This window comes from Ictalurus punctatus, chromosome 17, assembly GCF_001660625.3.
Source record: "Ictalurus punctatus breed USDA103 chromosome 17, Coco_2.0, whole genome shotgun sequence".
Taxonomy (NCBI): domain Eukaryota; kingdom Metazoa; phylum Chordata; class Actinopteri; order Siluriformes; family Ictaluridae; genus Ictalurus; species Ictalurus punctatus.
In genome coordinates, this window is record NC_030432.2 from 21145225 (window position 1) to 21159537 (window position 14313).

The window sequence follows — 14313 nt, forward strand, 5'->3', positions numbered from 1 at the left end:
GATGTGCACATGAGTAAATCCCCAGTCCTCTGTTGGCTCCAGTGGAATATAGCAGGAGACCTTTTTGAATGCTTGGAGAAATCTTTTCATTTCCTCTGAACAGATCTCATTTGATCAAGCAACCTCAGTCTGTGTGTGGTATTCCGTCTTCATTTTTATTAATGTTCGAGCCACAGTGAGGAAGATCTCATTTTGATTTGACATTTGCTTGCGTCTGGTTTTAATTTTGCTGCAGAACTACCAGAGACAATCCTGGGAGAACTAATGCTTATCCTTGAGTATGAGCAAGGCTAGAGGTCGATATCTGTTTCCTTTCTGTAACAACATGCGAGAAGAAAGGGTGCATTTGTTAGATAATTGTTGCTAATCCTTGCTAATACAACTTGCCGTGTTTTGATACTTGGCAGTTGGCTAAATCTAAAGCTAGGAAGAAGACCAGAAATGATCATTCATGGAGTCTGATTTGAAAATCTTCCTTGTCGTATTTAAAGTGGCCCTGAAATTAAAATTGGTGTTTTTCTTGTACCTGTCCTGAGAGATATTCTCCTTCTTCTATCACTTCCAGGAACATGCTAATATTTTTTGTTTATCCATCCTGTACTAGTCTTGTGTCTGTAAAATTGAATGCCCTCCAGAATGTATAAGTCCCCTGGGGACGTGTCTTGCTCTACAGCAGCAGCGACTTGTTTGCTTCGTTCATCACTGTGTTTTCACACACTATTCCCTTTTTCAAGCATCATTTTTAATTGAGAATTAATAGTTGGACTTTATTCATTTGGAAGAGGGTGGAATTTGTGCAGGGGGCATGGTGGCTTAGTGGTTAGCATGTTTGCCTCGCACCTCTGGGGTTGGGGGTTCGAATCCCAACTCCGCCCTGTGTGTGCGGAGATTGCATGTTCTCCCCATGTTTGTGGGTTACCTATGGATACTCCGGTTTCCTCCCCCAGTCCAAAGACAGCTAATTGGCATTTCCAAATTGTCTGTAGTGTGTGAATGGGTGTGAGAATATGCCTGTACACGATTGTGCCCTGCGATAGGTTGGCACCCCATCCAGGGTGTCCCCTGCCTTGTTCCCAGAGTTCTCTGGGATAGGTTCCAGGATAGGTTGCGCAACCCTGTGTAGGATAAGTGGTATATAAGTGGGATTGGTAGTTTTGACCATTTCTGAGAAGTCTTTTACCTATTTGGAGTTATACAATGCCGAAATGTTGCTACATCAGACTGATTGAAAACCTCTTTGCGATTGTCTCCCGGTGACGATCCTGTGGCTCCCTTTTACCATTGACGATGCTGACGCTCGACCTCATCTCAAAGATCTATCACAATAATTATAAAAGCACATGGCAACTTATCGTCTAGGATACCATCCTGGTTAAAGTGTGGGTGAAGTCAGCTTGGTCACTCTCTGTATTTCGCTACTGACCGCAGTGGTTTGGCGTATCTTAAATGCTGTTTACCGTTTTTTGTGTGAATCAATCGAACACTTCAGCATGCCATCACTCTGACTTCCATTTTATAAGGAAATGCATCAACATATGTAATCAAATCACAGACATTTCACAGGGACGTTAACATTCTGTTAAAACAAAAACGATACAAATATGGCAGTATAACGAGCAAGACACATGGTGCACCTTGCATGCGCCTCGATGCCACAACAAAGTCTTGCTTTATTAGCTATTAATAGCTTCTGTAACACTGTAAACCCTCTACCTCCCTTCTCACTCTTGTCTCAGTAATCTCTTCTTCTCAGAGAGGAGAGGTGAAGTGGAGGAATGCTGCTTTAATGAGAGCAGTGGGAGGGAGCGTGATCCCTCTGTGAGCAAGTTTATAAATGCCGGATTGCTCCATGAGATATACACCAGAGCATAGCAACAAACAGCACACACACACGCAAACGCTGACAGACGAGGCATGCGAGAGTGGACACGAAACAGGAGGGTTCTTAACACAGACCTGTCCATCGTTCTCCATCGTTCTCCGCCACAGTGTGACATGCAGCGTATCTGTGCTGATGCTTGGATCACTTTCACGCTTCTCATTAGATAAAGAGCGTGATTTTACAACTCTCATTTCTCACCTGGTGTGAAAGTCTGCTGTCAGAACAAATGTTTGACTACTGTTTGAGTAAAGGCTTTTATATCTCTGCTGCTGTGGATGGTCCTTAAAGATCTGAACTGCCCAAATACAGTTCAACCAAAGTCTTACCCTTCAGCGTCTAATCTCACCTGGATATCGTAAGCCTGTAGATTAGAGTTCTTCTTGTGTGACAATCTCTATTGTGAAAAGCACTATATATAAAATTGGTTGTTTAAAATCACAAGCTCTAATTGTATTGATCAAAGCAAGTGTTTCCTGAACTTCATGGCTAAATGAATAAATGAATCCCATTAATGGGAGTGAGACTCCCTCATAAAGAGCTTATCTAGGTTCAAGTGACACCATGCAGTTATTTATAAACCTGAGTTTGTATGAATGGAGAAAGTTAAGGATAAACAGTGATAAGCCGAGCCGTAGGGTCGATTTTCCTCGCCGATTTCGTAGAACACTTTCCCTTTGACAGAGATTCGGCTTTAAGGTAACTGTGGGAGAGCTGAATCCACTGTGCAGTTACAAGCGGCAGAAAGTGGGATCTTATGGCCAATTAAGTGCTTAAAGGCTCGAAGGAATTTGTAGGCAGTCAGGAGTTCAGGTTACGCTTCACTTTGATCTGAGACACATGATCGTCAGTGAGATGGGAGAGATTGGAGCAGGACCAGGAAAGCTTGAGGAAATGCTGTGAATAATAAGAAAAAAGACATGTGTGTGTGTGTGTGTGTGTGTGTGCGAATGCAAATTGGACATCCTGTCGTATTTATCGTGTTAGTAGATGTTTCAGTTTTACTGTAAGACTTTGACAGGACGTTATCTCATCTCGACAGTGTGAAGTGTGGTGTTCAGTAAAAAATAAATAAATAAATAAATAACCATATGACAGAAACAGTTCGGTTTAAGAGAGTCTCTTGAGAAAGAAAATACAGAAAACACATACCTGAATGTTTAAAAAAGGCGGCTTAAATCTCAAATGCCTTATACAGAAGCTAAATAAGTAGTCCTGGTGGAAATTTTCATCTTATTTCATAAATTGTGTTTGAAAGTTTTGTTAAGATTCAGTTTCACATGTTGTAGAGCTAAGAGTTGGCTCCGGGTTGGTGTAAGTGCGGCTTTTCCTGTAAACTCTCCAAGAAACAGTAGCTCAGACAAAAAAAAAAAAAATGGGGGAAGAAAAAAAAAAAAACGTTTTACTGAAACGGTGCCAGTGCGTAATGCGGAACCGTTCCGTGCGTTTCCACAGGAAAGCCTTACAAAATAAGCTCCCCTTCAGAACCAAAATGCGGTGAACGGAGACGCGGGGAATTGTTTCACTGGTCAACTTGAGAACAACTTGAGCAACTGGTGTTATTTACATACAGTACCTGCTATTAAAACAGTAAATCAATGATTAAAAATTCATATTACACACACATTAACGAATCCACCGTTTTACCCGAACTGAATCCACCGATCTACCAGCTACAAACTCTAAAACGTCTCTAATTAAATTTCTCTCTCTGTCTCTCTCTGCAGTTCTCCGTGATGAATTCAGGCAGAACCCCAGCGATGTGATGGTGGCCGCTGGAGAACCGGCAGTGATGGAGTGCCAGCCTCCTCGCGGACACCCAGAACCCACCATCTCCTGGAAGAAAGATGGCGTGAACGTAGACGACAGAGATGAACGTATAACAGTGAGTGCTGTGTTTATTTGTATATGTCAGAGACCATTTCGGCACCTACGTTTAGATTTCGGTTCGGCACCTTTTAACTTTCCCTATTTTCCAGTTTCCCCAAAGTGTTGTTCAAGTTTCCGAAACTTCCGGCTAAAATGAAACACCAGTTTGCGTTACAAACGGTTACGGTCGATTACACTACATACACGTAAAGTCATCCCAGTGACTTTGGTCATCAGTTCTGCTAGTTCTGGCTAGCATTAGCTTCACAAGATGTACAAGTTTGACCACGCCAACATTACTTATACTACGCACTAAAAGGTCTACTCTTTCTGGGGAAGAAAAAGTACATACTTTTAAGTGTGTAGCAAAATAGTATGCAATTACCGGGACACGTCATGTAACGGAAGAGAACGATGTTGCCTAGTTATGCGCACCGTCACCGTTAACGAACTGAGTAGGAACTACTAAGCGTCGGTCGCTAATCGATCGCAGATTGCGAGAGGGAACGTAGGCCTTCAGGAGAGAGTTGAGGTAGGAGGGTGCTGTTCCAGACAAGGTCTTGTAGGTGAGCATCAAGGCCTTGAATTTGATGTGGGCGGCTACAGGAAGCCAGTGGAGGGAGATGAAGAGGGGTGTGACATGGGTTCTCTTGGACTGGTTGAAGACGAGGTGTGCTGCTGCATTCTGAATCATCTGAAGGGGTTTGATGGAGCTGGCTGGGAGGCCCGAAAGTTGTGAGTTGCTGTAGTCCAGTTTTGAGATAACAAGAGCCTGGACTAGTATCTGTGTAGCCTGTTCGGTGAGGTAGGGTCTGATTTTCTTGATGTTGTACAGGATGAACCTACAGGACCGTGCAGTTGTTGAGACGTGGTCTATAAAGGTCAAGCTGTCATCAAGAATCACCCCAAGGTTCCTGGCCGTCCTGGTTGGCTTGAGTGTGGTTGAGCTGAGCTGTACAGTGAGGTTGTGGTTGATTGAGGGACAGGCTGGGATGACGAGAAGCTCAGATTTTGCCAGGTTGAGCTTAAGATGGTTTTCCTTCATCCAGACCGAGATGTCCGAAAGGCAAGCAGAGATACGTGCAGACACGGATGGATCGTCAGGCTGGAAGGACAAATAGAGCTGGGTGTCGTCAGCATAGCAATGATATGAGAAGCCATGAGACTCAATCACCTGCCCCAGAGATGTAGTGTAGGTAGAAAAGAGGAGTGGACCCAGAACTGATCCCTGTGGAACGCCAGTTGTGAGTTGCTGAGTTTCAGAAATACCTCCCCTCCATGATGCCTTGAAGGATCTGTCAGAGAGATAGGATTCCACCCAGCACAGAACCGTTCCAGTGATGCCCTGGCTGGATTCTGACCAATCAGATTAGAGAATTAAACCGTGCTGTGGAATATTATTTGTTTGTTTGTTTTTACTTTTCATCCTTGATGTATGTACGTGTGTGTTTGTGTGCCTTTCTCAGGAACATTGGAAACTTTGTGTATTATGCTTAATTTTTACTTTAAGTAACTTCAGTAACTTATGGCCTGTTTTAATGAGATATTTAATCTGTGTTAACTCAGGTGTTTTTTTTTTTTTTTCTCGTTAAGTAGACATTTTTAGATGTGGCACTGTTGTTTTGCTGTCACTCTGTGAGCTATCATAGTAAATGCCATTGGGCGTGAAAATAACTTGTGATATGCCACATCGCCCACCGCTATTCCCATAAATACCTTATACATGATGTTATTTATTATACTTGTGTCACCGGCCAGATCTGTTATTCTAACATTTCCAGCAGTAGTCATAACCGTAACGTTTGTGAAATCTTAACATTCTTGCCAGTGACCCACGAATAAACCAGAATAAATTAATCACTCGTTAACAAAGAAAATTTATGAATCCTCTTCCAACATCCAAGATCCATTGGAAAAGAAAAAAAAAGTGCAGGAGTGTGAAGTAAAGTCGTGTTTCATTCTAACAGATGGTGGAACGGTCCTGCGCCGTTTATCCAGCGCCGTGTCTCGGCGTGTTTAAGTGGTCTGTTAGTCGAGCCTGTCGTAAAAGAATGAATGGGACGTATTCATCAGGAGTAAAATTTGGCCGGAGCAACACATCGAGGTCTGAAAAGTGTCTCTGCTGATGAAATACAGGGGTTGAACCTGGGCCACCAATTAGTTTCTTTTTAATTAAGAGTAAGCGGAGTAAAGGAGCGATGATGAATTCATCTCTCTTCTTTCTCTTGTACACAGACAGAGAGAGAGTGAGTGAGAGAGAGCAAGGAAGAAGTAGAGACCTTGATGATGTAGAGGCTCTATTCATTTATTTATACAGGATTAAGAAAGAGCTCCAGGGCGTGTTAACTTTTAATCAGACTGCTGGCAGTACGAGTTGGAGATTCAGTTCGACACTTAGCGGATAAACACGGAGGATTTAGAGAAGCTCAGAGTTCCTAAACGAGACTGACGTTAGGATTAGTTACAATTTGCACGTCTTATCTTAATGACTCGGGGTGAATGTCGTTGGGCCGGTTGTTAAAGAGTGTGTATCAGGTGAGTGTGTGTCTTTTGTTACGCAGCCAGGTGTGAACACATGATACGTACACGGAACACGCGATTGGCCTAGAAAGTTGTTCATATTTTCCGCCAAAAAAAAAATGCAAGCTGCGAATCACAGGTTTATATTATTGCGCTGGTTCTACTATGTTAGCGTCGCTATAGTAACAGCCTCGTGCTGTTTAATCCACTTGAACAAGCAGTAACGCAACGGCACTTCAAAACCCTCTCCAGCACGACAGGGGGCCTTAAATAAACTCCCCCCACTTCCTCCTGCTTCATCCCGCTTCACTCCCGTCTTTCATTTAACAGCTTTTATTTTGCAACATTAATATCAAACACGGCACACAGGGCTCACGATGGCTTCCGCTCGAGAAGTGCCCTGTCCCGTCCCGTCCCGTCCCGCCCTGTCCGTTGTTGCACATGTTATGTCTTGAACACTTACTATTACAAGAAATCCAAAATGGACGACTGAAAAGTTGTGAAATAATACACATAAATAATCTTTTGAATCGTATCCCTGTTGACAAAACAACAACAACAACAATTTGTAATGGTTTTAATGGATACACACACACACACACACACACACACACACACACAAAAGCATAATATTAGGCGGCATGTCAGGTTTAATTACATTATGACTACATCAATAATAATAATAATAATACCTTTTATTTATAATGCGCTTTTCTTACACTCAAAACGCTTCAAGATTGCGTAAACACATAACATACAGCAGCAACCACACATAAAAACTAATATTAACAAATATTAAAAGACTACCATAAATAAATGAGTCTTAAATAACATCTTAAAACAATCCGAGGTTGGGACGTGCAGCTTTCAGAACATCAAATCATGACACTTTACCGTTTCTTTGGGTCACTGTTTCTGGTTATCTGGATGATATTTTTATTTCCTGGCCCGAGCTCAGTCGCCTGTCAGTGCTGGAGACATCAGAGCGCCGTTTCACACTCGATACGATACGGCGAGACACGAAGCAAACCCACATGCTGACCTGCTGAAGTGCAGGTGGGTAGGAGGGCCGTCTCCACGCTGTCGCACACTGATCCCACCCTCACGGAGTCTCACCGTGTGGTCCCTCTAATACACAGATCGCTTTCAAGCCTGGTGTGTGTGTGTGTGTGTGTGTGTGTGTGTGTGTGTGTGTGTGTGTGTGCTTCATTCAGGTAAAGGAGTGCCCTCATGAGTGCTTCAGAACAAAGAAGTGCTCCTTGACCTGTAATCAGATCCTTGGGAATATATAAGCTCACCCATACACACAGATCACACACATGCGAGAAATAAAACACTCTGCGTCATGCCGTTTGAGGAAAATAATCAAGAACGAGGCCGTTCGATGACGCCGAGTTACTGTTAACACCCGGGAGTTTATGATGTTCCTACAACACCACATCCCAGATTGCTGACGCTACTGTCAACTGATGATTACAGGTTTTTTTTGTTTGTTTTTTAATCCTTTAACGAGTAACTCGTGCACTTGTTATCCATTTACAGTTACATTTAACGTTGTGGGACGTCTGCGACGTTCCTGTTCTTCCTCTCTCGAATCGAATAAGACACAGCTCGTCACGTGACCGAGAAACGTGAAAAAAAAAAGTTACAACTTCGGCATCTGCCTGCAGCAAAGCGCTGACACTGGAGACTCCTTCTGTAAATGTTCAATAAAGACATTTCTCCTTCCGGAAAACTTCACCGTAGCAACGTCGACACACGTTTTTAATCTCTCGCGTTATTATCAGAGGATCCTCTGTGCAAGTCCCTGTGAACGAGGTGTTGCTATAGAAATGGTGACATGTTCGTAAACGAATCAACAATCCAGAATCCGACAGCATGCTCGATAGTCTGACCCGAACCGATCGTATCACGTAGACAGACGGTGTATGAAAGGTGTCGTTGGATGGTGTGTCTTTTTTTTAAATGACATAATCTCTCTTCTCGATTTCTCGCACAGATCCGAGGCGGGAAGCTGATGATCACCAATACGAGGAAGAGTGACGCCGGGAAGTACGTGTGTGTGGGAACAAACATGATGGGGGAACGGGACAGTGAGATCGCCGAGCTCACCGTGCTTGGTATGATTTTTTATTTATTTTTTTTAAAGATAATTTTGTAATTATACACTGCAACAAAAAAAAAGGGAAAATATCTTGACTATAGTCAAGTTTATCCAGTATTTCTTTTACAAGAATCCAAATTCAAGATCATTAAACACATTTCTGGACATCGTTCCTCGTTTCAAGCTTGTAGTTTCCGTGTTTTATCGGCAGGAAATTTAGCTTCTTTCTCGAAATAAACGCTTATTTAAAGTGAGCGAATTGATCAGCCAATAGGAATTGAATTGATCAGCCAATCAAGGATAGAATTGATCAGCCAATCTGTTTCAATCTTGAAATGAGTCCACACGGCTTGAAATAAGGTTAACAATAGAGACGCACTGATGTATAAAGGCTATTTTTCACGCCATCGGACGATTTTTCACGCCATCCGATGATCAGGGCGGATTATATCCCGTCAATCAAAAGAGGGCGGGAAAACACATCGATTTCGTGCTGTGTGTAAAGATGATATCTCTTGTGTGGGATGATGACAAAACTGCAGTGTGTAATCTCTGTAATCTCCGCACTGATGAAATTTTACACCGGAAGTGAGCAGCAGTGAAGCGGGAGTTTCGACGTCAGGTCTAAATCATTTTCGCCCACGCTGCTCGAGCTGAATTAAAGCACCAGTACACTGCTGAAAGATTTAAATAAAGATGAGACAACAAAACAGTATATATTGCACAGAAACAAATATATTTGTAGAGTAGTACATTTCATATCCAGTTAAGGTTAATATATAAAAAAGGTGATATTATATATGACCAGTTTGATGTTAATGATGAAGTAGAAATGCTTTTGTTTGTGGAGAGCGAATGTGAGACTAACAGGAGGGTTTTTTTTTTTTTTTACAATTCAGTCAATGTTAATATGAATGAATAACATTCAATTAATTAAGAAATCTTACTTTAATCTTCAGAATTGAGTTCATGTGTTAATGTTAATTAGAGTGATGTGTTTTCTGTTTATGAGACCAGTTACTGTCAAACAATATGGAGAGAATAAAGTTTTTATTTGCATTTCTTTCAGAATTGTGGAATTAATTATTATTCATTTAAAAGAAGGTATAAAAGGCAGAACTATACTACTTTAGTATCAGTGCATCTCTATTTTATATATATAAGGAATAAAATACTTGGTATGGTGCTTTTATTGGAAAATAATCAATAATGTGGTGGAGTTAATGTTACCACCACAAATATGTTTACTTCTTATAACAGCACCTCCTGAAGTGCTTTATTCCTCTTCTACGATAGCAAATTGCTAGCGATTTCCATTTTGTATGGATTGAACGGTGTCACTGCATACTTTTTATCCATTTATAGTTACTTTTCATGTTGGGGAGCATACATAAAAATTACGTAACTGTGTTCTCAGTTACGTAAGAGCAGCTATAAACCGTCGTTCCTTTACCAGCGTCGATTTTATTATTCTCTCATAAAGTTAATAAGTCAAGAAAGAAAAAGGAAAAAAAAACCCCATCGGTATCGGCCGACGTCACTCTGAATCGAATAATCTGTTGTCGGTATCGGCTGAGAAATTTAGTATCGGCGCGTCTCGAGTGAATAATCTTATATTTAGTTGATTGTAATCTTATAATAGGAAATGATAGATAAACTTGACTATTATTCCACTTTTTTCCACTTGCTAAGACGTCGTTTGTTTTGCAGCGTAGTTCAGGAGACAGTCCTGGAGATGAAATGTTTAATAATTAATAGATGTCAGGTAAAACAAAATACATTCCAGAAGTGTTTTTTATATATATATATGTATATATGTATATACGTGATTATTCTTCTGTTGAGATACAGGACATGTCTGATGATGTTTTAAAAGTAAAAGCAGGAGGTTTCTCTCCGTCTCTGATCTTCTGCGCTCCTCCTGTTCTGGAAGATTAAAACTGAAATTGTGGGAAACAAAAGAGAAGAGTCATGCTGCAAAACCTTGAGCTGAATTTAGCAACGAGACAGGCAGTGTGAGATCCCGATGAACTCGGCTTTAATCGGTATTTAAACATGCCGAGGAGCACTCTGTCTCTCCCACACACACACACACACACACACACACACACACACATGCATACATACACACTAGAGAGTGTATCATCTATCTACAGAGGAGTGAATGAAACAGTCCAGATGTCGCGAGTTTGCGCTTGTCCTAATGATCGACGAAGGATATCGCCAGATCTCTTCAAGACGCAGAGTGATGCGCCATTTTTATTTATTTTTTAAAAATATATTAAACGTAATACTTTTTTATATACGTTTGTAGTCATTTTTTTTAATGGAGTGGAGCATCTGTGAAGCAAGTGAGTTCCTGTTCTCACTTACGTTATAGCAGCTATAAACAGCCGTTCCCTCACCGGCTTCTCTTTTTTTTTCCACCTTTAATGAGACGGAAGAGCGCTGCTGTAAATGAAAAAGTTTAAAAAAAAACAAAAAATAAAAACACTCGCAGTGTTGAAAGTTGTGACATGTTTTCGTTGACAAAGATGAAGAACAGAATTTTTGTGATGTGGAATCGACAAAGCCTTTGAGGTCCAGGCGGGTCTCATTCATACAGACGTGTGTGTGTGTGTGTGTGTGTGTGTGTGTGTGGTGGGGACACAGAGAGACCCAGTTTCCTGCGCAGGCCGAGCAGTCAGTCGGTTCTGGTGGAGCAGAGTGTGGAGTTCAGGTGCGAGGCGCAGGGAGACCCCGTCCCCACCGTCCGCTGGAGGAAAGAGGATGGAGAACTTCCCAAGGGAAGGTATGATTTTGTGTGTGTGTGTGTGTGTGTGTGTGTGTGTGTGTGTGTGTGTGTGTGTGTGTGTGTGTGTGTGTTTACTACTTGAGTATTTTTGAATTATTACTGAGAAGTAGGTATTAAATTCGGAGTAACGGAGGCATTGGAGCACCACATTGTGAAATACTTTTTATTTTTTATTTACTTTATTTCTTTATTAATTAACTAGTGCTACCTAGTCATCATGGACATGGCTACTGTTGAGCATATTGTATCTATATATACACCGTCAATTCGTCTCGTCCTTTCACGTTTTCTGATTCACGTCATTGTCGAAGTTTTACAGGATTATTATTCATTTTTTTGATATATTTATTGGTGATCGATGGAGTTTTAAGACGTTTGGTGTTGGTGTTTTAAGAAAAGTTTTGTTTTTGACACAACGTTGGTGATTGACGGAGGCGTTTTGGTGTTTGGTGGAAAATTGGTGTGTTTGACCGAAAATGTAGTATATTAGTGTTTTATTGAGGATGTCTATCTTTAAAAAAAAAAAAAAGTATTTCTTATATGATGGTGTTTTAAGATATGCTTTGATAGAGAGTGGTGCAGTTTTATGGTGATGTTTTGTTGCTAGAGAATGTTGATGTTGCATGTAGTCTTCGGGTGATTTGTTTTGGGGATTTTTGACACAGTGTCGGTATTTTACTGAGAATGTTGGTGTTTGATGGAGTCCTGATGTGTTTTTTGACAAAATGTTGGTGATTTATTGTGAATATTGGTGCTAGTGTTGTATTTAAAAAAGCATGTTTTTGCACAGTGTAGGTCTATGACAGAGTTTTAAGGTTTTTGTTGGGGAATTTAGTGTTTGGGTTTTAAGGTGTTGGTGTTTAATGGAGAGTGTTAGTGTTTGGGTTTTAAGGTGTTTGTTGGTGTTTAATGGAGAGTGTTAGTATTTGGGTTTTAAAGTGTTTATTGGTGTTTAATTGATGATGGTAATTTTGTTGATGCTGTGTTGAGAATGGAGAGTGTTAGTGTTTGGGTTTTAAGGTGTTTGTTGGTGTTTCATTGATGATGGTAATGTTGTTGATGCTGTGTTGAGAATGGAGAGTATTAGTGTTTGGGTTTTAAGGTGTTTGTTGGTGTTTCATTGAGAGTGTTAGTGTTTGGGTTTTAAAGTGTTGGTGTTTCATTGAGAGTGTTAGTGTTTGGGTTTAAAAGTGTTTGTTGGTGTTTAATGGAGAGTGTTAGTGTTTGGGTTTTAAGGTGTTTGTTGGTGTTTAATTGATGACAGTAGTGTTGTTGATGCTGTGTTGAGAATGGAGAGTGTTAGTGTTTGGGTTTTAAGGTGTTTGTTGGTGTTTCATTGAGAATGTGATTGCTGAGACTGTGTTTTTGATGAAAAGCGTTGTTTTTCTGGAGTTTGATGGCGATTTAAGATGTTTGTTGGCGCTTCATTGAGAACGCTGGTGTTTGTGTGTGTGTGTGTGTGTGTGTGTGTGTGTGTGTGTGTGCGTATGCGTGTGTTTCAGGTTCGAGATCCGTGATGACCACACTCTGAAGCTGAAGAGGCTGAGCTCGGCCGACGCCGGCTCCTACACCTGCCTGGCTGAGAACATGATGGGGAAGGCAGAAGCCACAGCCACCCTCACCGTCCACGGTGAGAACTCCACCATCTTTAATAGTTAATTTCATTTTAAACGACCGCACTAAAGTAAATGCAGTCGGCGCCATAATTATTGGCACCTTCCTTAAAAATGAAATTCAGTCTTGCCTACTGGGTCGTATCTCATCCTCCTGAAGGGTGTCGATAATTCTCGAGTAGGCTGCTGGTTTATGAACGGATAATCACGTTACTGAGAGAGGTTTGACGTGTGTCATTCCTGTAACGTCTGCTTCTCTAATGAAGATAAACAATAAGATGTTTTGTGAGTCTCGTTTCTCCCACATGACTTCATGGCTCTGGTTTTAACTCTGCTCCGGCTCCTCTGAGGAAGAGATAATGGGATAAGCTCAGTGTGCATGCTCTGATTGGAACAGGAAGTGGAGTGTAAGCGTCCATCGGGAGGTTCGTCCAAGAGCACTAAAGCCCTGAGGGGTTGACTTCCGCTAAATTTCTGATACCATCAGCCTGGGAACAGAAGTTGAGGAACTGAGAAATAGAACAGCGAGAGGAATCGTCTTTTGTGACTAATAAATGCCGACGAAAAAAATAAATTCGTATCTCAGTGCTAGCGTTCGAATATCAAGGAAGATTAAAAAGCCCCATACTTATGCACTGGCTACATGATTTAATATAATATAGAAGAACCACTCTTGACACAACATCTCCTGAAGTTTTTCGTAAATGCCAAAACTTTATTACATCGGGATCGATGTGTAAATCATCACTCCACAGTAAACATTGAGCCCAGTGGAGTGTGAGTATTTCACGCTCACGTCGGCCGAGGCGTCGCGGAACAACGACGGCATTGTGCCTTTACTCCCTCGAGCGATTTCTCTTTTCCTCTCCAGCTCCGGTTACTTTCCTACGCGCCACAATCAGCGGATTATTGTTCTACGTGTCTGTAAACGATGGGTATGAACTTAGAAAAGACGTCGACTCGGATCCCTCGTCGGATGAACACGCCTGAGGCGGAGATCCTGTTCAAGAAACGATGCGTGTCGTGGATTATTTTGGGTCGGGAGGGAAATACTCAGCTGGAAATGGACTGCAGATACACTATAATACGTGTGTGGATGAACGGCTCGGAATAAAAAATTAGCCGTGAAGAGATAATGCAGGGTTACGAACGAGGCCTTCCTCTTCTGGTAATTTAGTCATTAGAGCTGATGTATTTGCGGAAAGCTCGAGTCCCGCGAGCGGCCGTGTTAATGGGGCTTGTACAGGAAGGGGAGAAGGGGAACGTTTTGGAGAGGCCTCGCCAAAAAAACACCGGAGAATGCCGCTGATTTACGTCTCCGTTCGCAGATCTATCAAGCGTAGCGTCCTTACAGACAGACGATGGCGATAAATCCAGTGCGAGAACGCTAGGAGATTAAAATAAGAGATTAGAAAACGATTAAGTAGCTTGCGAGATTCAAATCGTTACGTCGTTGAATGTTGGACGAACTCCAGACGATATGGTGTAAAAGGCGTGAAATGAAAATAAGACTTGTATGTCGTTATACCGCAGC

At 41.6% G+C, this 14313-nt stretch overlaps 1 protein-coding gene across 11 annotated transcripts in view; it reads left to right on the forward strand.

The window, feature by feature from the left end:
- Positions 1-14313, forward strand: part of robo1 (roundabout, axon guidance receptor, homolog 1 (Drosophila)) — a 262707-nt gene that overhangs the window by 200348 nt on the left and 48046 nt on the right. For all 11 annotated transcript variants that reach the window (XM_047161471.2, XM_053687578.1, XM_053687579.1 and 8 more), the window contains 4 exons: positions 3607-3764; positions 8268-8388; positions 11025-11163; positions 12669-12796. In XM_047161471.2, the coding sequence (XP_047017427.1) occupies positions 3607-3764; positions 8268-8388; positions 11025-11163; positions 12669-12796 (546 nt within the window). The remainder of the gene's footprint in view (positions 1-3606; positions 3765-8267; positions 8389-11024; positions 11164-12668; positions 12797-14313) is intronic.